At 36.6% G+C, this 22,185-nt stretch overlaps 4 protein-coding genes and 1 pseudogene across 7 annotated transcripts; 3 read left to right on the top strand and 2 right to left on the bottom strand.

The window, feature by feature from the left end:
* The first annotated feature begins 139 nt into the window (after window positions 1-139).
* On the top strand, window positions 140-7,322 carry LOC125213480 (presenilin-like protein At2g29900). Of its 4 annotated transcripts, XR_016136754.1 has the most exons (4): window positions 141-1,381; window positions 4,759-4,821; window positions 4,912-5,312; window positions 5,546-7,322. XR_016136754.1 is itself a non-coding variant. In XM_048114051.2 (3 exons), exons 1-3 carry the CDS (start codon window positions 262-264, stop codon window positions 4,823-4,825), a joined length of 1,215 nt encoding a protein of 404 aa, XP_047970008.1. In that variant the 5' UTR covers window positions 140-261. The 4 variants fall into 4 exon arrangements, 3 of the variants coding, with proteins under 3 accessions (XP_047970008.1, XP_088923923.1, XP_047970010.1); XM_048114051.2 differs by lacking the exons at window positions 4,912-5,312; window positions 5,546-7,322 and adding an exon at window positions 4,614-4,641 and having other exon boundaries at window positions 140-1,381; window positions 4,759-4,825; XM_048114053.2 differs by lacking the exon at window positions 5,546-7,322 and having other exon boundaries at window positions 4,759-4,835; window positions 4,912-4,950.
* On the bottom strand, window positions 4,785-6,904 carry LOC125213479 (exocyst complex component EXO70E2 pseudogene; annotated as a pseudogene).
* A 4,386-nt stretch (window positions 7,323-11,708) lies between the features above and the next one.
* LOC125211185 (large ribosomal subunit protein eL42) lies at window positions 11,709-13,621 on the top strand. Its single transcript, XM_048110891.1, has 4 exons — window positions 11,709-11,818; window positions 12,918-13,097; window positions 13,215-13,289; window positions 13,377-13,621. Exons 1-4 carry the CDS (start codon window positions 11,816-11,818, stop codon window positions 13,434-13,436), a joined length of 318 nt encoding a protein of 105 aa, XP_047966848.1. The 5' UTR covers window positions 11,709-11,815; the 3' UTR covers window positions 13,437-13,621.
* Window positions 13,622-14,840: 1,219 nt separating this feature from the next.
* LOC125214706 (replication protein A 70 kDa DNA-binding subunit B-like) lies at window positions 14,841-18,135 on the top strand. Its single transcript, XM_048115836.2, has 12 exons — window positions 14,841-15,147; window positions 15,380-15,526; window positions 15,614-15,826; window positions 15,917-16,094; window positions 16,189-16,459; window positions 16,537-16,639; window positions 16,726-16,850; window positions 16,931-17,009; window positions 17,101-17,239; window positions 17,328-17,488; window positions 17,576-17,696; window positions 17,798-18,135. Exons 1-12 carry the CDS (start codon window positions 15,020-15,022, stop codon window positions 18,005-18,007), a joined length of 1,875 nt encoding a protein of 624 aa, XP_047971793.1. The 5' UTR covers window positions 14,841-15,019; the 3' UTR covers window positions 18,008-18,135.
* Window positions 18,136-18,193: 58 nt separating this feature from the next.
* GDPD5 (PLC-like phosphodiesterases superfamily protein) lies at window positions 18,194-21,772 on the bottom strand. The gene is made up of 8 exons (XM_048115837.2): window positions 21,557-21,772; window positions 20,611-20,789; window positions 20,121-20,304; window positions 19,921-19,995; window positions 19,614-19,723; window positions 19,263-19,481; window positions 19,036-19,191; window positions 18,194-18,664 (listed from the first exon to the last, which is right to left on the bottom strand). Exons 1-8 carry the CDS (start codon window positions 21,567-21,569, stop codon window positions 18,425-18,427), a joined length of 1,176 nt encoding a protein of 391 aa, XP_047971794.1. The 5' UTR covers window positions 21,570-21,772; the 3' UTR covers window positions 18,194-18,424.
* Between the last annotated feature and the right edge of the window lie 413 nt (window positions 21,773-22,185).

Raw genomic sequence — 22,185 nt, 5'->3', positions numbered from 1 at the left:
TAAGACTGATAAGTATAATTTAAATTATTATCAATTTAAATTTATTAAACAATACTATATCACATATTTCATGTGTTATGATCATAAAAACAATATAAATTGATTATTAATCGCAAAAAAAAAATACTCAAATTTTTTACGTTTACCACTGTTGGTATTGAACCCAAGAATGATGCGATTGGGGCTCCATAAAATCCGGTAAAATTTTCCGGGAGTAAACGCTTCATCACTCTCTCTCACCTCTCTAATTACCGATCCGAAATGGAGCAAAATCCCAGACCCAGAACAATCCTCGAAACATGCGGCGAAGAAATCATCAGAATCGTAACCCCAGTTTCGATATGTATGCTATTGGTCGTAATTCTCGTATCTATTCTCAACGGCGGTTCCTCCTTGGACGATGGCCTCTCATTTGCAACCATGGGCACCATGGCCTACTCCGAGAGCAGCTCCGACTCCATCTGGGACAAGCTCAAAGGCGCCCTCTTGAACTCTCTCGTCTTCGTTGCTGTTGTCACGGTCGCCACTTTCCTATTAGTGCTCCTCTTCTACCTCAATTGCACCAAATTCTTGAAATACTACATGGGTTTCTCTTCTCTGCTCGTTTTGGGGTTTATGGGGGGCGAGATTGCCATTTTCTTGATCAAAGTTTGGAACTTTCCGATTGATTGCTTTACTTTTGCTGTCTCCTTGTACAATTTCACTGTTGTTGGTGTTATGGCTGTGTTCATGTCCAAAATGGCTATTTTTGTCACTCAGGCTTACTTGGTTGTGATTGGGATGTTGGTTGCTTATTGGTTTACCTTGTTGCCCGAGTGGACGACGTGGGGGCTCTTGGTTGCTATGTCGTTGTACGATCTAGCTGCGGTTTTGTTGCCTGGCGGGCCGTTGAGGCTGTTAGTGGAGCTTGCCATGGCTAGGGATGAAGATATCCCTGCTCTCGTTTATGAGGCGCGGCCAGTTATTAGTGATGCTGGTTTGGGTGATGGTGTGGTGAGGAGAAGGGTTTGGAGAGAGGGAAGGGGTGATTTGGTTGAAGATCAAAGGCTTAGGTCTGATATTGTTTCGGATTCTAGTTTGAGGACTTATGGTGAGAGTGGGAGTGAAAGAAATATTGTCGATGCTGAAGAGGGAAGGGCCTTGGGAGGGGATTCTGAGCTTGCTGCTCCTCTCATACAACATATTAATATTAGAATGAATTCTTTGGACAATGCTGTTTCGAGTGAGAATTTGGCGCTTGAAGGAATTGGCTTGGGATCATCTGGTGCAATCAAGCTTGGACTTGGTGATTTTATCTTTTACAGCGTTTTAGTTGGAAGAGCTGCTATGTACGACTTCATGACGGTGTATGCTTGCTACCTTGCTGTCATAGCTGGTCTTGGTATAACTCTGATGCTCCTTGCATTTTATCGAAAGGCTTTACCTGCTCTTCCCTTCTCTGTCCTTTTAGGCGTCTTGTTTTATTTATTGACGAGGCTGTTGCTTGAAACTTTTGTTGTACAATGTTCTATAAACCTATTGATGCTTTAGATTCATAAGACATTGTCTATGATATTTGTTTGTGACTTTGTGTTCAATTAGAACATTTATTTGTTGATTCTGTGATTTCTTTTATTGTACATAAGCTGAAGTGAAATCACCTTGGTTGCAAGTGAGGCGGTCACCGCTCTCACTACGAGTACATTGGCGTATATGTTATTAGAAACAAACTGAGATTCCTTAGTAAGACTAGTGCTGTGTCGTCTTATCATTTCTCCCCCTTGTGTGCCATTACTGAAAGCCCTATTGGTGGTTAATTGAAGAATGTAGATGTTGCTAACTAGCGCGCTATCATACTTTTAATGGTGATGCCTAATGGCAAACACCTTCTGGTAATCTCCTGATGTAGTATGTATGGATCTTAAGGCCGCACTATTCGAACAAACTAGTCGCAGTCACATTGCATAGAAGTATCTATAATAGATTGCTTGGACATGAATTTAACATATTTCCGACTAGTCAGGAATTGATGGTGTCATAGCAAAAGATCCTAGATCAGAATGGTGGCTATTGGGGAAGTATTTACCTGGTAATGTAAGTCGTTTTTGGGAATGGAACTGCCTGATAACTTTTTTGTTTGTTAAGTCGCTTTTTCTCTCTTCGACTAAGAGATTGAACAAAATAACCTGTTTTCCACTACATTTTCAAATACTATCCTACTTGAAACATCACCACCGGACTCCCCTACTAATGCTATGATTTAGATTTATTATATAGCTAAAAACAAGAGAAGAAGCAATACTGAAAATGAAATACCAATTTAGCTTGTCGACTCTATTTATAATAACTTTGCAACTTATTTATTCTATCACATTTACATTTCTGTTTGGAACTGATCCCCCGCGTTGTCCACTCAGGCAGTAAGATTCTTAGCAATCCAGAAACTAGCAATAAATATTTAAATTCACATTTCCTCTGTTTAGATACCATTATATGTGAATATCTGATTTTCCATACTCCACCAGGCTTCATTCCTTTCTCGAGAATTCATTATCATTTTACTCGTGAGCATTTCTATGTCGTGTACATCAGCTGTTACAAGATAACCATATGTTTATTTGAAGGAGGAACAACATGGATTAGACAAACGCGGGAATCATTTCACTGTTTAGAGATAGAATTCCTCTTTCTTCTAACTCTATCAAAACTTTGCAACTCATTTATCCTAGCATATTTACATTTCTGTTTGGAACTGAGCCCCCGCATCGTCCACTCAGCCAATAAGATTACTACCAATCCTGGAACTAGCAGAAAATATCTAAATTCACATTTTCCTCTGTTTAATACCATTATATAAGAATCTGGTTATCCAAACTCCATCAGGCTTCTTTTCCCCTCTCGAGAATTCATTTTTATTTCACTCAAAAGCATCTGTGTGCTGTGTACATCAGCTGTTACACGATAATCATATTAAGTTGAAGGAGGAACAATGTGGGTTATACAAACATGGGAATCATTTCACCGTTCAGAGATAGAATTCCTCTATCTCAAACTTTAAATACGCCCTGCTTGAATTTTCTTTACCTTTACACAGCCCCAACACCAGGCACCATTGGGATCTCTATATTCAATAAACTTTCTTTGTTTCTATTAGTAGCTAAATTATAGTATATAAACTATCTTCAGAAGTTCTATAACGGACATTGATTCCTTGCTGCTGTCTATATGTATAGAAAGTGGCCATGTCTAAATATACGTTAGGCCGTATCTGGCACAGTGAACACTAAAAGCCCTTTTTTCGTGTTGCTGATTGACCAGTGGGCTTTTCTATTGTGTCTCATTATCAAGCCTTATCCTCTTTGTGTACGAGTATAACATCTTATGTACCTTTTTGAACTGCTTGACTACTGCATCAACTTGATCCAAGTATTTTTAGCAGCAGTTTGCATACTTTTCCTCTGGTAACTTTATTGCATTAAATGCCATGGATTGCAGCTTCATATGGTTGGAGCACTTCTAGAATCTACTACCCATTCAGGAAATGTTATAAATACACTTTTTGTATTAAATGCTAGTAGTATATATCTTGTGAAAAGTTCGATGTGGGTACTAAGGACCGATAGTGTGTCATCCACATCAAGTATATAATTCGTGGTACGTTTTATCAACGTGCTTGTCAAGATACATGAATCTCAAAAATATTGACATTTTGTATTTCGGTGCCACCTCTTCTAGATCCATTCAGGAAATGTTAGTAATACCCTTTTTGCATTAAATGCTATCTTGTGAAAAGTTCTATGTGAGTGCTAAGGACCAGCGGTGTGTTGTCCACATCGAGTGTATAATTCGTATACGTTTTATTACAAGGTTGTCCAGATACACGAATCTCAAGAAAACTGATAAATTTCATATTTCAGTACCTCTTTTGATGGTGGTAAGGTGCACTGTAGTTTCTGAATAAACGAACCATTTCTCTTGTTTATTTTGCTGGTGTTGAAGAATATATGTTTCTGACAATGAGTATGCAGTTGCTATATGAAAATTTATTGTGAAATATTACCATATGCACAATTAGCATATTTAGTTACTGAGTTATACATAGCTTGGGTTTTGTCATTATAAATGACCAGTTCTGTTGCCAGGAAGCTGAGGTGCAATAAATTTATGGTACCGTGACATTGTCTTATCAAATTATGGTGATAATATCTTAGTAATGCCGCATAACAATTAATTCAACACCCTTTCTATATAATTGATATGTGGTATGAGGAAACATATGAGACGTTCGAATTAGTAGCATAATGTTCTGACTTTAATGGTTGTGAGTTCTGTGCTATACTTCCTTGACATTGAAATGAAACGATCAATCTAGGACATGTTCGTCAGAATCAGGAAATGCGAGACCACTCTCATTATTGGCTCTTTTTCTTTATTGAATCCCAATATTGTAGAAGACTGATAATTGTGACATGGCGATGAACGGGATGAAGTTACAGAATGGTGCAGGAACAATCAAATTAGAATTAACTAGGAATGAAAACTTTGGAACTTATGCTTTGCTTTAAGAATGATGTTTAAATGTTAATACACATGCTAATACATCTCACCTTGTACTTGTAACTTGATACTGCAAGGAAATGGTCCATTGATTGATGTTTTCAGGTATGTAGATTTGATTCTGATGGTTTCTCTGCTATGTTGGAAGAGTGGGAGATTCTTCACCCATTTCTTTTGACGAATTCTGTTTTTTAACACTCGACAAATAATTACATATTGCAGACTTGATTGGCGATGGAGCAGAACGATAGTCAGAAGGCCATCTCATTCAGAAGCATATCGAGAGTAAGCTCATGATGGTAATTCTATGCTGTTATTTCCCTACAAATCTTTTGTCGACAGAATATAATGCACAGCTAATGTTACAAAATGCAGAATGTTAGCAGTCGAGACAACATGCATACTACAGAACAACAGACAAAAGCTTTGTAAAAACTATGAAGAATGTAAGCATTTGAAACCATCCATGTCACCTCTTCCAAGAATGGCTCAATGACTTCGATGATCCTTCAAGAAGATCCATGACGTACATTCCCAACTCCTGTTCGGTGTACTTGATGTGCTTTTCGCCAATAGAATTGATGATCTTATTGACAAAGTTGCGATACACTTGGATAACCGTCTTGGAAGATGCTATTGTCACATCTTCACGGAGTTGAGGATCCGGGACAACCCATCTTGTCTGGCTCTTGTACAGATCCTCAAAAGCAGCGTTGAACTCTTGGCATCTCGCCTTTAGAGCTGCCTTCCCGGTTTTCCCATCATCACGAAGAAAGGTTAGTAAAGAGCTCCACGTCGTTCTTTGGTAGTACATTGCATGCTGCCGGAACATCACAATGTGTTTTCTGATCCAATCATCCCCAAAGTATGGGCAGATTTTAGAATTCTTGATCTTCTCAACCATGTAGTGGATATTGTTCATCAAAAAAATATGCTTCAAGGAAGAATCTCTGTATAAACTCGATTTCTTGTCTAAGGCTGCTTCTAAAATCGATGTGAGTGACTGCAGGTATGCTGCCAAGGCACAAGAGGGATTGGGATCCACCCGGGCAACCGTGCTCCGCTCTTCATCTCCATGCTCTCGGTTGTGCTCTTGATCTTGAAGAAGGAAATGAAGCGTATCTTCGTATTCAGCGAAGCACAAGATGTAGTTGATGAGGTACTTTGTTAAGTGGTGAATCCCTCCATTTTGGAAAGGGGTAGCAGAAGTGCATGTTGCAATGCGGTTTCCTAGCTCTTCGATAATGGTTCGAACAGATTCTCCTAGTTGCGACAGAAGCTCGTGGAACTCAATCCTGATCAACGACTCCGCCTCTTGTGGGAACAGAGCATCCAAATCCGGGATGAGATCAGCTAAAACCTCGTACATATTGAGCAAGCAGAAGAGCCATTCGGGCTTGTGGGGTCCAATCACAACAGCGTGGCCGAAATTCAAGAGACAGAAGAGAGGCCCCCTTGAAGCCTCGAGCAAGCAAGCTGAGCTGACATGGCCGTATTCTCCGAGAACTTGGTCAAACAGCCGTTTGGCACTGCCAAGATAGACACTGATGATTCTCCTCATCGCCACACGCCATTTCCTGATTTTCGAGTTCATCTGCTTCCACTCCATCTGCTTCACGTCTTCGATGCTGAGCTGCTCCACGTAGAGGATCATCGAGTGCTCCGCGAATACATCCTTCCAGAAGGCGGTGAAGGCCAAGCAGAACTCTGGAGCATAGCCCGAGGAGAACATCGTATCCGCGATTGACTTGATTTGAGGGACAACGTCCGGGTGGATCAGATCCATCCCGCAATCCTCGGTCTCCGAGCTGCTGCGTCCCTTGAGAGACGCGTCCTCGGCCGAATCATCGTCGTTGGAGATGACAGACTCCTCGTATATCGGATACACTTCGAAAACTGGGAGCGAGGACGTGTACTCGTGCTCGAAGCACTGTCTGTTCTGCACAAGTATCTGGATCAGCTCATTCTGGAGCCTCTCCATAGCCATATACAGAGTAGTTTTCGCTTGATCAAGAACTCCCTTACTCGTCCGATTCAGCGCCATACCTTCGAGAGTCTCGGTCAATCCCTGCACCTCGCGGACCGCTTGCAAGTATTCCAAGATTATCACCGGACCGGAAGCCCAGATCCTCGAGTAGCTCAAGTGCAGAGAGGTGATGGCTTGGTGGGACGTGATGAGCCTCGTCTCGATTTCTTTGATGTTCTCTGCCTGATCATCATTGAGCTTGATCACCGTGGACAAACGGAGGCCGAGCTCGTCTAGAATCCCCCCGGCATCGTTGCCTATGACCCTTGATGCTTGAAGGGCCTTCAGCAGGTGATACGACGCAGCAACGAGGTGGCGTTCGGCTTCCGTGATGTTTGCCATCGGTCGTTCTTGATCGGAGAGCAAAGATTCAATCTTTTGTTGATGGGAGAATCAAGACTTGTGCAAGAGAAGAATCAGAGAATCTAGATGTTTTTGCAGTGAATTGAATGTGTGATTCTCTTGATGATCAGCAACAAATACTTGTATAATCATGAGCAGAAATGGACATGAACAAAGGGGGATTATTTTGATGAAGATACAAAAATGGAGAAAATTTATAACGCGTTTTAGCAACACTGAGAGAGGGAGAAGATATTGTAAACTGAACTATCAAGTGAGGTTGAAATTTGAGAGGGGAAGAGAAAATGAGGTTGTTTGGGATTGGTACATGTATTTTATTTACAACCACTTCTCTCTACATTAATTGTTTCTTGTCAAAGACTCAACTTGATTATATTCTATTTCTCTTTTCTCTCCATTTTTATTGGTGATTTTTCTCCTTTTCCTCTCTTTTCTCCCCATTTTTATTGGTGTTTTTTCACCATTTTCAATTCGTTTTTATGACTCTTGACTTTGACTTGTTAATTAATGTTTTAATATTCGGATATGTCAATTTCTGTACGGTCAAAGTTCAGATCCATGTTTTTTTTCCCCAGGTTCAGGCATCCGTCTTAATATTAATATCGGTAGAGTGGTAATTCGAGTGTTTTATGGCACATTCTTTAAATTATTTTATTTTTCTAACCTAAAAAAAACTATCACGATGTTAGAATTGTCGACTGTATACTAGTGTGATAATGTTCCTTTTGGGTTGAGTCCACATGGATTTGATTTCGGGTTTCTCCTAAAGACCTCAAACTAACTAACGCAAAATTCAATCTCGTTAAATCACCATAGACCCCCCGCCGCCAAATCTTGATCAGCCGCCGCCTAGTTCAGGGTTTAGGTATCGATATATATAGTAAATTGGCTAAATAATTTTCACTTTTAAATGCTCTAGTTCTTGTCTACTAGAATCATACATACAACATATTTAAATTCAGAAACCTATCACTGATGCCGTTTAAGGCTATGGTTTAGTTGTTATTTATGTTGGTGAGTTTTCTTTCATCATGCTATTTATGGAGTATTTAAATTCTCGAAATATCACAATGGTCTCTTTAAATATATAAGGGAATCAGTTTTCCTTATTCCTCCATCCCATGCATCATCCTTACAAATTTGCTAACACTCATCACTATTAAATTTCTTAGTTGAATTCTCAAAATATAAAAAAGAAATCTAATCTGAATATGAAAAGGAATTACTCATCCTCAAAATATATATTACACGACCATAATATTAATTACGCCTGTCAAATTGGATACCCGCGGGTACCCGATCCGAAAATTTCGGGTACCCGATCCTGAATTTCCTAAAATCTAATACCCAATACCCGATCCGAAAATAATTTTGGGTACCCAAATACCCGACTCGGGTATCCAGTCCCGAAAAATCGGGTATCCAATCCCGATTTTGGATTTTAATTTTTTTTATTATTTTTTAAGAAAATTAACTATAAACTTTTAATTAAAATTTTAAAATAAATACATAATTTATTAAATTTAATTAAAAAATCGGGTAATTCGGGTAATATGGGTATACCCGATTGGGTATCGGATAACCCGATACCCGATAATCCAAAAAATCTTATACCCGAACCCGATCCCGAAACCCGAAAAATCGGATATCGGATATCCAATTACCCGATATTTCGGGTTTGGATATCGAGTATCCAATTTCCGATATCCATTTTGACACCCCTATTAATAAAGTACTCCATCACCCTTATGTTTTCATTTGTCTTCCACTCATTCATGGTCTAATTTCGATTGCACAATGCAAATCATGAAATCAACCATGTTAATGTCGTTCACCGATAACCTAATTATAATTAATACTACTACAGATAAAAAAAGAAAAAAAGAAAAGGGGAAATGGAAAAGGGGCAAAACTCCATCACCAAGTAAGAGAAAGACTAGTAAGTCATTGGACAGAAATCAACAATTTTTCTACGTTGACCACTGACCAGTTTCAATTATTTGTATATTATTACTTGGTTTACTTAGTTTAGTAGTTTTCCTTTTTTTTCTTATTTTTCTTTTTTCTTTAATTGAAATATTATGATGGTTTAATTAGTTCTCTTTCTCCAGATTAGGGGTTAACAATTCTTTTTTGGATGATTTCCGAAAATAAGAAATTAATGGAGAGTGTGCATATTCATTTATTATAAAAACAATTGATAACACTATTTATTAAAACTAAGTTTCGATATGACATTTAGTTCTATATTAAATTAGTTGAAAGTTACGTGGAGTAAATCTAAATCATTGATCATTTTGTGGAATCTACTTTCTGTCTACTAAAATACCTCAAAGCATTATGTCCTATCGTGTAACTCTATTGATTTAAACTACTTTTCATATAATATATATACTTTCTCCATTCTTAAAAAATATGAACATTTGGTTCAACATGAATTTTAATATAATAGTAAAGTATAAGAAAGATCAAGGATAGTGTAAATAGTATTAGTGGAGAGAGTAAGCTCCACATCATTAATAGTGTAGTGTAATATTATAAGTTGTAAATATAATGACATGGAGAAATAATGTATTGTTTAATTATTCTAAAAATTAAAAAGTTCATACTAATAACTAATAAAGAAATAGTTCAAAATCATAATTTTGAATCAATATATGTGTACATTATGCATAGTTAAATAAGTAGTTTTGCTTTAAAATGTATTCATCATATAATTTCGGTTGGTGGCATAACGGAGAACAGAGCTAATTAAAGACTCTATGTCTCGTGAATTTGAGATCTATGACTATTGAGGTATTAAGATTTGACTTTATTAGGTTGAGTTGATATTGGATTCATCCGATAATGATCCAATCCGCATAATTTGTTGGACCTAATTATAAATGCGATACGAGATAAAATAAATATTTACTATTTAGCTAGTCATAATTAATATAGTATAAGTAACAATCCGAATAGTTTAACCAATAATTCTACGTAACATTACATTATATTCATCTTAATGTTACAATATAATTATTATAATATGATTAAATAGCAATCTACATAGCTAAATGAATAACTAATGCATAATACTAGTATTTACCATAGATTTAAAATATAATCAAAATCTTGCATTCACCTACGTCGACAAAAGTCACAAAACCATTATTAATTTCGAAAACAAGTTTCTATTTCAGTCAAACTAAATATCATTTTCAAATTCACCAACGCACTATAACCAACCATTCATTTTGCGAAGCGATTTAAATCAAATACACCTTCGCTTTCAAAGAAATTAAGTAGACCAACTATTAACTGAAGGAAATGTTACATACGGCGAATACACAAAAATAATCTATCTAATTAGATACAAATATAATAATTTTTCATTTTAATCCACCCACCAAAATTATTACTCCATTTATCTATTTATAATAAATATTTCATTCTAATGAGAAAATGAGATATATAGAATTTCTATTTTCAATACGTCAACCATATCTCTTTTCATATATGTAGTTTTATATTTTATTTAATGATGAATATATTGTAATGCTATGCCGATAGTTTGATATATACAATTAGGATTTTATTAGAAGTGAGAATATGTTTGATCCTACAACCAACATACATGACTGAAAAAACGCATAATTTCCATAATTATTACTCCCTCCGTCCACGATTAATTTTCACTCTTTGACCAGACACGAGTTTTAAGAGTATAAAGAAAAGTTGGTTGAAAAAGCTAGTGGAATGTGATACCCACTTTTTTATATTGATTTTATAATAAAATGTGAGTGAAGTGAGTTAGTGGAATGTGAGACCTACTTACCATTTATAATAAAAATGGAGTGTGACAATTATTGAGGAACGGACCGAAATGGAAAATAGTGACAATTAATCGGGGACGGAGGGAGTAGTACTTTAGTTTTTTCGTGGCCCATTTACCCTTTAGTTATTAATATGATAAGTGTACATTGTTTCCATCTCTCAGGTACACGTGTGCGTCATTGGGAGATGGATTTCTAGCAGTCAGTAGGTTAAGGTCTCTCCATTAGCGGACTATTGAATATCCTGATTGAACTCTCTCATATGATATCGGACCGGAGTATGGGGGCTGCCAAGACGACAAAATCGTATTTTTTGCTGGAATGATTAATGATTAGTGTATGTTTATTATGTTCAATTGTAGAAATAATAATGTTACTAATTTAAAGGAGGGGCGGCGGCCTCGTGCGATTTTGGACGTTTGATATTAGTTTTAATAATACTACTATTATATAGTAGCCAAATAAAAATTGCTCTTAAATTTGCTACCTCTTGCAAGAAAATTACATTGGTGTAAACGTGGAAGAAAGTACGTACGACAATTGTTTCTTTTATCTCACTCCTCTAACTAGTGAAATAGTTCGTACAACACGAATTAAGTACGATTTGTTAGGAATTGCTAAAATTAAAAAGTTTAAAAGATCATGTAATTAGATATAAGAAAGTTTTGGGAAAAGTCAGATAATGTTGAAAGTTCGCGAATACAAATTGTGTTGCCATGTTTTTTATTGATATCACTAAAATTGTAAAACAAATACACCATTTTTATAGCTGGATTGATATGACTAAAATTGTGTTAATAAATAGAACAATATACTAATCAAAACTTGGCAATGGCATCCCAGCCAAGAAGGTATTGGGCATGCAAAAAGGAAAGGTAATGTTATTATTCGTTTCATGTATCGGAATTGGGGCGGGCCATTAAGGTAGAGCTATAAATTAATAAATCCTGGTGGAACTGGGCCGGCCCATTAAGACAAAGCTATACATTAACTAACCCTAGTTTCTCCTTAACAGACGCGGCACTTGCAGAAACCGAATCACATATCCCCAGAGCTCTTCTCTCCGCCGTCAGCCATGGTAATCTCTCCGATTCTCTCTACAACTAGCTTTGCTTTCTGCATGATTTATGGATTCATTGTGATACTAAGGTTTTGATGATTTTTTCTACTGTCGCTTATTTTCAGCAGAAAAAACCCCCAATTGATTCACCTCTAGAATTTTTATATGCATACTTCTGTGAACATTTCTGATTGATAAACCCTAGTTTTGCCGCCAACGTCGGTTTTTTGTGGGTAATTTTCTCACTCTCAATTTAAAGCTGTATTTATTTGTGGAAGCTGAAGGAAAATCTCGAGGTTGCTTGGAATTGGATAGATGTCATTTATTTGATTTTAGGGAGTGGTGATTTTGTGTGTGGATGCAAATGTGTGTAATTGATACCTGGATTAGGTCAGTTTGGTGCATCGATTTGTTTATGGTTAAGAGTAACATTCCATTAATCTCGCTGCAGCAATGAGCTTAGGATGTTCATAATTCATTCGTTGTTGTTTGTTGTTGAGCTTGATAAATGCTGTATTATCTCGAGATTGTAGGCAGGTAGTATTTTTGGGCTATTACTAATGAAGTAGTAGGTGATAATTTTAAGATTTTTGTGATGAATTTGCCGTTTTTTTATTATACTATATTGTTTTTTGTTCTGTTTTTTTTTTCTGATTCACGAACCCTTGTTCTGTGCTCGACTTCTGTTTCCTTTTTCTTTTGTAATTTGTGTTGTGTTTCGAGCTGAAATGAGAGCTTGTGTGAATGGAAGGAAAATCTCGAGGTTTCTTGGAATTGGATTATGATAGATGTCAGCATGTTTAGTTGGCTGTATGATTTTTGGCTCTTTACACTTAGAGGAGAAAGAAAGGTTATGCCAGTTTAGTGCATTGATTTCTTTCTAGGTGATATAACATTTCATTGACGATCTAAGGGTATTCATAACTCATTCGTTCTTTGTTGTTGAACATGATGAATGCTGTATTATCTAAAGTTCCAATTATTTTGGTGTGAGGCTGTTACTTTAGAGTAGTAGTAGGTTGTGCTTTCGAGATGGATGTAGTGTTTTTGATTATACTACTACATTTTGTTTTTGTTCTTGGATGATGCTAACTTATTTATTGTTATGTGTTTTCAGGTGAATGTTCCAAAAACTAAGAAGACTTACTGCAAGTCAAAGGAATGCAAAAAGCACACCTTGCACAAGGTCACTCAGTACAAGAAGGGTAAGGATAGCTTGGCAGCTCAGGGGAAGCGTCGTTACGACCGCAAGCAGTCAGGTTATGGTGGTCAGACCAAGCCAGTCTTCCACAAGAAGGTAGAAATAATTATCCAAATTAATGTCAGTTTAGTGAATGCGGTGTAGCAATCAATTAGTGGTGGTTATGTACTGTGAGTTTCACAAATAGCTGACTTCTTATCATATTCTGGTTAGGCTAAAACGACGAAGAAGATTGTGCTGAGGTTGCAGTGCCAGGGTTGCAAACATGTTTCCCAGCACCCAATCAAGGTTGGTGTTTTGTTGTTGCATTTTTTTGTTATGGCAGCAATATCACCTATCCTTGCTTAAAAATGATTTGTGCCTTTTCTTTTGCAGAGGTGCAAACACTTTGAAATCGGTGGAGATAAGAAGGGCAAAGGAACATCGCTTTTCTAAGCTTGTCGATTTGGAAGGATTCTTGTGTTTACTGCTTTGCTCTGCTGTTATTTTCGTCTTAACTTTTGCTTAGCTGATCTAGCTAAACATTAGATTAAAGCTCTAAGTTTTGTTTGCAACATATGGATCAATCATCTCAATGCTGTTTACTACTTGCAAGCTATTCGTTTAAACAAGTTTTGTTATGTGGCATGAGTTTTTACTAACCTAGATTTTGGCAGAATTGTTTTGAAATTCAATTTGTTAATTAAGTTGTTTTGGAAGAGTACACAGACAGTAATATGATTCAACATTGCTTATATAAATGGTTGTAAAATGCATGGTAATATTTGGAGAAGGGTACCTAACTAATCCATATGATTTGATGTCATGCTGTATGATTGCATGAAGGCTGAACTCTGGATGTTCGAAATATTTAGTCACAGGTTTTTACTACTCCACTAATTAGGACTTACAAATTTTGTTATCATAAATTAAATTGAAATTTGCGTACTTGTTTAATTCCGATCATGATAAAAACTTCAGTGCATCTGTTTATCTTTATAAATCGAAATAAGTACTTTTTCTAAGTTGGTTGCTCATATTTCAAATGTTACTTGCAAATATCTTGTATGGTTTCTACTCTCAACATGTAAAAGAAATCATCTTTAGTAATGAAAGAACGAAATATTTGCAGTTCAAATCAAATTTATTTATGAAAAAACTTGATTATCATTAAAAAAAGCAAAAAATATATAATTAAAAATAACACTCCCCATCCCATAAAAATATGGACATTTGGGATGAAGCCCGCCGGAGCAGCGCAGTTGGCAAAGGAGGGACAGATCTTGCATTTGGGATGGCACGAGAATATACACAATTGGTAAAGTAATAGGGAGATTGAAAGAAAAAAATAATTATACTATTATTAGTGGAGAATGAGGTCCACCTTATTAGAGAAGTAAGTTACCAAAAATAGAAAGGATTTTTTCATGTGACATCCCAAAATGGAAAAAATGTCCTTATTTCTATGGGATGAAGGGAGTAAAATTATATTGTAATCCCAAAATAAGAAAAAAAAAACAAATTGAAATTAAATGTATTTATTGGCGGAGGTGTTTATATCGGGCATGGAAATTAGAGAATACATATTTAATTAGTTAAAGTAAAATAAGAATAAAGTATGTGGAGAAAACAAAGCAAATAAGGAGAGAAACAATAAGATAGGGAACATAATAAAATAAATAATTAAAGAGAAAGTAAAATAAGAAATATTAAATGTTTTGATATTTGCATCACATTAACTCAATTGTAATGGAAAAGGAAGAAATAAAGTAAACAAATAAAAATCATACATATTTATTTTCAAATTAGTTAAAATCATAATTATAGCATTAAATCCTTGGCGCCATTGAAATCAAAAAAGTTTCCTATTGTTGATGACAACTCTCTCCCGCTTCACTTCTCAACAGCTACAAAACCCTCATTTCTTCTCCTTCTTTCTTCAAATCCCTATCTAATTCTCACCCTTTCCCCAACATCAGTGATCTGCTTCGCCACCTACCTTGTTTTTTTGCTGTAAACGATTGCCCAGAGTGGATAAAATGGCTAAATCGGTAACCCCAAATGCTGTATCAGTTATTCTGGCAAATCCATGCCCAGATTCTTCCTCTGATTTCCCGGAAATCATTGTACAAGTCCTCGATCTCAAGGCCACAGGCAACAAATACATGTACGCCCTCAGATTTCATTTTTATCTTTGCATATTTGTGGATCGCACCGCATTCAAACCCTTGATTCAATTTTATATTTTGTCAAATGTTATTTTGTGTTTAAGCATATGACTGGATCTTATTCGGTATGGTTTGATTTTTGATGCTTAGATTTGAGTCAATAGTTAGGATTTATGTAGAAATGATCATCGAAATTTTTTGAATTTTGTTTGGTTTGTGGAATTGTTACAGGTTTATGGCGAGTGATGGCAAAATGAAGGTGAGGGCTTTGTTGCAGTCAACTCTAGCGTCTGAAGTGATATCTGGAAACATTCAGAATTTGGGGCTCATTCGTGTTCTTGATTACACTCTCAATGATATCCCAACGAAGAAGGAAAAGTATTGATTTTGCTTGTTGCTCTGCTTAGCTTAATTTCCTGCCACACCTTTTTTTTTAATGTAAAAATGATTTTTGTTTTGCTATAGGTTCTTGATTGTGTCCAAGTGTGATGCTGAGTCGCCTGCGCTTGAGGCTGAGTATAAGGTCGAGGTGAAGGTTGAGGGTAGTGGGACTGATTTGAAACCGAACCAGGCAATGGATGTTGATGTGAAAACTATATCTGCTGGTATTCTGTTGAAGCCAAACCAGGAAGTTATGGCTAAATCTGCTGCTCAAATTGTTAATGATCAGCATGGAAAGTAAGATATAATGTCCTTGTTAACTACAAGAGCACTGGAATGTCTTTTTGAGGGATTTGTATCTTATGTGTGAAATGTGATTGATGGCAGTATGGCGCCAGCTGCACGAATGTCAATGACACGTCAAGTCCATCCACTTGCTTCTTTGAATCCTTATCAAGGAAACTGGACCATTAAAGTCCGGGTTACAGGAAAGGGAAACATGCGGTCTTACAGGAATGCTAGGGGAGAAGGCTGTGTATTCAATGTAGAGTTGACAGATGAAGATGTAAGTAAAGCATTAGGTTACTTGAAAATGTTAAGATTTTGTCAATAGTGTTAGTTATGTAGTAACTGAGAGTTGTGATTGTCGATTTTTTCAGGGCACTCAAATACAAGCAACGATGTTTAATGATGCTGCAAAGAAATTCTTTGATACGTTTCAGATGGGGAAGGTTTACTTCATATCGAAGGGAACCTTGAAATTAGCAAACAAGCAATTCAAAACTGTAGAAAATGATTATGAGATGACCTTAAATGAAAATTCGGAAGTGGAGGAAGACAACAATGAGGCAACCTTTCTTCCTGAAACAAAATTCAGTTTTACTCCAATTGATGAGTTAGGTCCATATGTCAATGGAAGGGAGCTTGTTGGTAGGTGACTATATTAAATCTAATGAATGCTTGATGCTCTAATGTCAGCATTGTAATGTAAGTTTTAACTGTTGCAGATGTTATTGGCGTGGTTCAGAGTGTGTCTCCTACAATGAGTATTAGACGGAAGAGCAACAATGAGACTATCCCAAAGCGTGATATAGTCATTGCTGATGAGACGTATGCTCCAACCATGTGTTATCGAAGTTTAGTCATATATATTTGTATACATATAGTTAAACTTGCGCCATCTTTTGCGATTTCAGGAAGAAAACTGTGGTGGTGTCTCTATGGAACGATCTTGCCACGAGCTTTGGGCAGGAACTTCTTGATATGGCTGATAAATCTCCTGTAGTTGCGATGAAATCTCTTAAAGTTGGTGAATTTCAAGGTACTGAAAGTAATGCACACTTTGTTGTTTATTATCTTAGATAAAGTCATCTGATCACCAGCCTCGGTTATACTATTCAGGTGTATCATTATCAGCACTGAGTAAAAGCATTATGGTAGTCGACCCTGACATGCCAGAAGCCAAAAAGTTGAGATTTTGGTAAGGAAGAGTAACTATCTCAATCTGAAAACTTGTACATACAACTCAGCTTATCTAACTCTATGTGATATTCTGATCTTTTGGTGAATAGGTATGATTCTGAAGGCAAAGACACTTCTTTGGCTGCTATTGGACCAAGCCCATCCAACAGAAATGGAGCACGTTCCATGTACTCTGACAGAGTTTCCTTATCTCATATCACCAGTAACCCTTCCTTGGGAGAGGACAAGGTATCTATCTTGCAATTCTGATATTTTAACATGTTAATCTTGATCTATCATCTTAATTTAACATGGTGCGTATGTTTCTTCTTTACAGCCTGCATACTTCTCCATCAAAGCATACATCAGTGCCATCAAACCCGATCAAGCAATGTGGTACCGTGCTTGCAAGACATGCAGCAAGAAGGTTACTGAAGCTGTAGGCTCTGGCTATTGGTGCGAAGGATGCCAGAAGAATGAAGATGTCTGCAGTTTAAGGTTGGTCTGCACATTGAATACATTTCATCGCAATATCAGTCACCTCACCAAATTTATTCACACACATCAATTCTTTGCTTGGTGCAGATACATAATGGCAGTAAAGGTCTCTGATGCAAGTGGTGAAGCATTTATCTCAGTTTTCAATGATCAAGCAGATAAAATGATTGGATGCACGGCTGATGAACTAAACGAGATAAAGCTTCATGTCAGCATCTCATCCATTTAGAAAAACCATTCACATATATATGTGCTTGGTTGCAGTAATAACATCTGATAAATTTGTTTTGTTGATGCATATATTTGCAGGATGGAGAAGCTAGTTATCAGAAGAAATTAAAGGAGGCAACATGGGTTCCTCACCTTTTCCGCATCAGTGTCACTACAAATGAGTACAACAATGAGAAGAGACAGAGGATAACAGCCAGGGCTGTTGCTCCAATTGATTATGCAACTGAATCCAAGTATCTGGTTGAAGACATGACAAAGATCAAAATATCTAAGAATCTGCTTAATTGATGACCTGCCTGCCTTTGAGCTTGTTTTTTATATTTGTCAAGGCTTGAATGAAGAGAGATGTGGTTAGGAATTATTGTAATATAAATATATTATGATCAGCAAAGTTTTGTTTTGATCAGCAAAGCTCAGTTTGGAAGTATCTTCACATTTTGTATGAATTAAAGTTTAACTTGAAACAGAAAAGGCTAATTCAAATTTTAATTTACTTGCCAGAGAGATGAAGGTTCGTTAGGATAATGTCAAAGCATTACACACTAGTATACATATACAATGAAATTAAAAAGGGACCATCTCTAAAAGAGAAACCATTAACCAACTATTTTTTTCTCTGGCAATGACAAATTCTCCCTTCCTAATTTTCTATCAAAGAAACAGAAAAATCTACATGGCAGATAAGCCAATCCAAAGAATGAGACACTATGGGTGTCTAAACTTGGTGATCATAGCTACGATTTTATCGAGCAGGTTATATGCATCCTCTTCTCCTACCGAGAGGGGACTAGTCCATTGCTGGTAATGATGGAGGCTCCCTGTGAAATCTGTAAAGAGTCCGTCAACACCGACCTCATTTATCCAGTACGCGTATTCACTATATGGGTCTTGGCTGAAGTTGAAGTGCAGATACGTATACTCATTCCGGAAAGTGTATGGATGTACCTGATCAACAGTGCAGCAATAAAGTTAGAATTTTGATGCAATTGATTTGATCCTCATTTTCCTGACATTTCTATGTGTTGAATTTGAGACCATAAATAAACTAGACGTGACGATTCCATGCACAAAAACTGGGAATACTGTTAAGTACTGGACACAAACACATCCGTACATACTGTCTGCAGGTTGTCGTAAGCTACTTGAACAAGAGCAGGGAAGCAATTTATCATTGATTTTTCGAAGAAGGGACATGTGCTATGTATAATCATGTAACATGAAGCAAATTATGTAACCAACATCATCAGTTGTTGAGACGAAATACTAATTTAAGAGATCACAACTGTTTCTCAAAAAAGTAAAAAAGACAAGGATACCTGAAGGTTACGGGCATGAGCTCTGGCTACAAGATCAGTTGGAGTTTGCATGTAATTATTTGATGCAGGAATAATGGTATCCTTCCAGGGCCCAATTCCCACGACATATTCCCTGATATACTCGAGATATTTATCCGAAGTGATCTCCCAGTATGACTGCATTCCAGCAACAAGTTAGTTTAACATTATAGAAAGCTATGGTAGATGGATATACTGAAACTACAAACCTGATTTGTGTCTTGAGTTGGCACTGTTGTGTCATCGATAAGAAATATCTTGGGAAGGTTGGTCAGTTTTGATACATAGGTAAGGGATGTGGGAGCAAATGACTGAATAAAAGCAGGTTGTTTCATCCATTGCTTGGACAAATAAGTGCCTTCATATCCATGTTTTTTTAGCGTGTCAACGAACACATCCTCAAACTTTTTGCCACCTGGCCATTTCACCTGTTGAAAAACACATGTAATTAAATTACAGGCTGTCTTGTACATATTGTATCGTAGAACTTGTCTCATAATAAAAAATCATTGATGAAATATTCTCAAAATTGGGTGAGCAGCAAGAGGTGGGTAGCTCACACGTTGATTGATGAATACTGGATTCTTTATCTCTGGATATATTCCAACAACCCTGGGTGCATCCAGAGCAATCTTAATGAATTCTTCGAATGTGATAATAGAAAATTTTCCTGCATTGTAATAGAAAATAAAAGCTCGATCAGACAACAAATGGTTTATTCTTTGTCCAGCATCCAAAGATAGTAATCCTTCATTTATATGAGCATTATGCGGTTGCAGAAAAGAGGTAATTATAGGGATATTTCAAAGCTTTGGACTGAATAAAAGAAGCTGATCATTAGAGAAGCCATGAATGTCAAGCACTAACCGTTGTACTGCTGATCACGGAACGCATATCTCTGCTTCACTCGCAACGTCTTTAACTCTCTTAAAGTGAAATCAACTGCATTTTTAATCATTGATATTGATAGTTAGAAATAAAGCGAAGCAATACAAAAACATGTAGATGAAGATCATCACTATTTCTATGCCATTTACAGCTAAGAAGCCTGTTTTTGGTATTTATACCTGGAAAAAAGCCTGTGATATTGGTCCCCTGAACCTCATAGGTCCTTTTACGTATGGCAAACTCTGTATGATTGAATACATCAGTAGTTTGATCGAGGACTACGTCATGGAAGCATATAAGAACACCATCTTTGGAGGCTAAAATATCTGTCTCTATGAAATCAGCACCTTCTTCAATAGCTTTCTGCAAAGTTTATTTTAGCACATTGAATAAGGAGGTGGACAGGAAATGAGCCTGACTTCAAATTCAATTCAGTAATCAACATTCAAGCACTGTAAATACAATGCAATTTTAATTTAAAAAAAAAACATTACTTAACCATTCTAAGTCAATATCGTGGATGCAACATAGCATACTACTGTTTCAAGTAACACATTTTGCAGTATTGATTATTCTAGTGAGAATAAAATCTTGCAGGAGTAAAATGCTAGGCAGCATCAAGTACTTACTACTAATAAAATATTTGCGTATAACACTGAAAATCCATACCAAGTAGGCGGCAGTGGTTTCTTCAGGAATTTCTCCATTGGAACCACGATGTGCAATGTTATATGCACGAAATGTTTGTAATGGTTGCCTATTTCTATCGTTTCTCCTGCTTGGGAGTGGGTAAAGAGCTCTAGCAGAGCACCCAACAATAAGTAGCAGAAAAACAAAAGGAACAAGGCCTGCAAAGCATAGACGAAACCAATATCAACATTCTAAAACAGTAAAAACACATTTCTCCCGTTTTTCAGTATTAAAGCACGACACGTGCATACGATGCATGAATTCCAAAAACATTACCTAAATCTCACACGTACAATAAAGATCAACACTTATGGCATGCAAAGAGGTCATAAGACAAGCATCAGAGTAATAAATGAGAGAATACACAGATCATCCGGGGTGAATCTACTACATATAAACGGAAAGCTACAACAGTTATTATGGTATATCTGTGGGAATTAAAATAAAATGTATAGATCAAAACAATATACTCCTATAATGAATCTTAGGTGAACTAGCATAATGTGATTTGTCTAGGGAAAAACCTAGACCTCATTCACAATTACAAACAGCAATCAAATGGAGAACTACAATATCTTGCTCAATGATTCCTTCTCCCATCTCATTGAAATTGCATCATTTCTAGTGCCCTATGCTAAAACTGAAGTAAAACAGCCAATTGCAATAAAACAACAACATATGCAAATAAATCATGCCCAAAAATCAGAATCATTTAGTCAGATAACCAGCAATCCACCTCCCTCTGCAGCTACATAATATCATAAACAACATTATCCATACCATTTCACAAAAAAAACAACAAAAAGCTGATCTTTATAAAAAAAATGAAAAATCAAAGAGGCACATCGAAATCCATGCAATATCTATTCGTGATAAAACAAAAAAAAAAAACATAATCTTTGGAAGAATTGTTGATGAGACTGACGGGGAGAAGCCATTGGGGTGCTGATCCGTTGAGACACCAGCACCTTGTTCTGCAATCCAAATGAATTAATGAGGGGAAAATCTTTCCTTCACCTCATTAATATATGCGTGTTTTTCGGATTTGATCTGTTTCAACCGCACACATTAAATTTCAAATCTTTAGCTAATCGCGCTTCACCCAGATATAGGCAATTAGGCATCGATTTACACGAGGCGATCCGAATATTCTTTGTTTCGATAATCCAACGATGCCTATTGAGGTGACTGGAGTGGACTGACCGTGCGATTGAAGGGCGTTGATTGATTTCAACGGCTCTGATTTATAGTCGACTTTAATCATGTCGTTTGGGATACATAATCATTTTATAGTGTGAGTTTGACTTTGATAAGATTTGTGTGGGACCTACCATAAGGCTCCAATAATGAGTAATGCTGACTCATGGGTGATTAATTCTTCAATTTGTTTTATTCGACTGGATTATCCTTACATCCACAATTCACAATGGGATAATCCGTTTTCGTATATACACAATTAGTAGTATTTCTACACAAACTAGCACATTTTTAGTTAGCATCTCCTTTAAAATACTCTCTCGGTCCTATAATAGATGTGACATAAGATTTTAGAAA

The sequence above is a fragment of the Salvia hispanica genome, chromosome 3, assembly GCF_029641045.1.
Source record: "Salvia hispanica isolate PSC_SH4W2 chromosome 3, Shi_PSC_v1, whole genome shotgun sequence".
Lineage (NCBI taxonomy): Eukaryota > Viridiplantae > Streptophyta > Magnoliopsida > Lamiales > Lamiaceae > Salvia > Salvia hispanica.
Note: the sequence above shows the minus strand (reverse complement) of the source record. Positions and strands in the feature narration are given on the sequence as shown.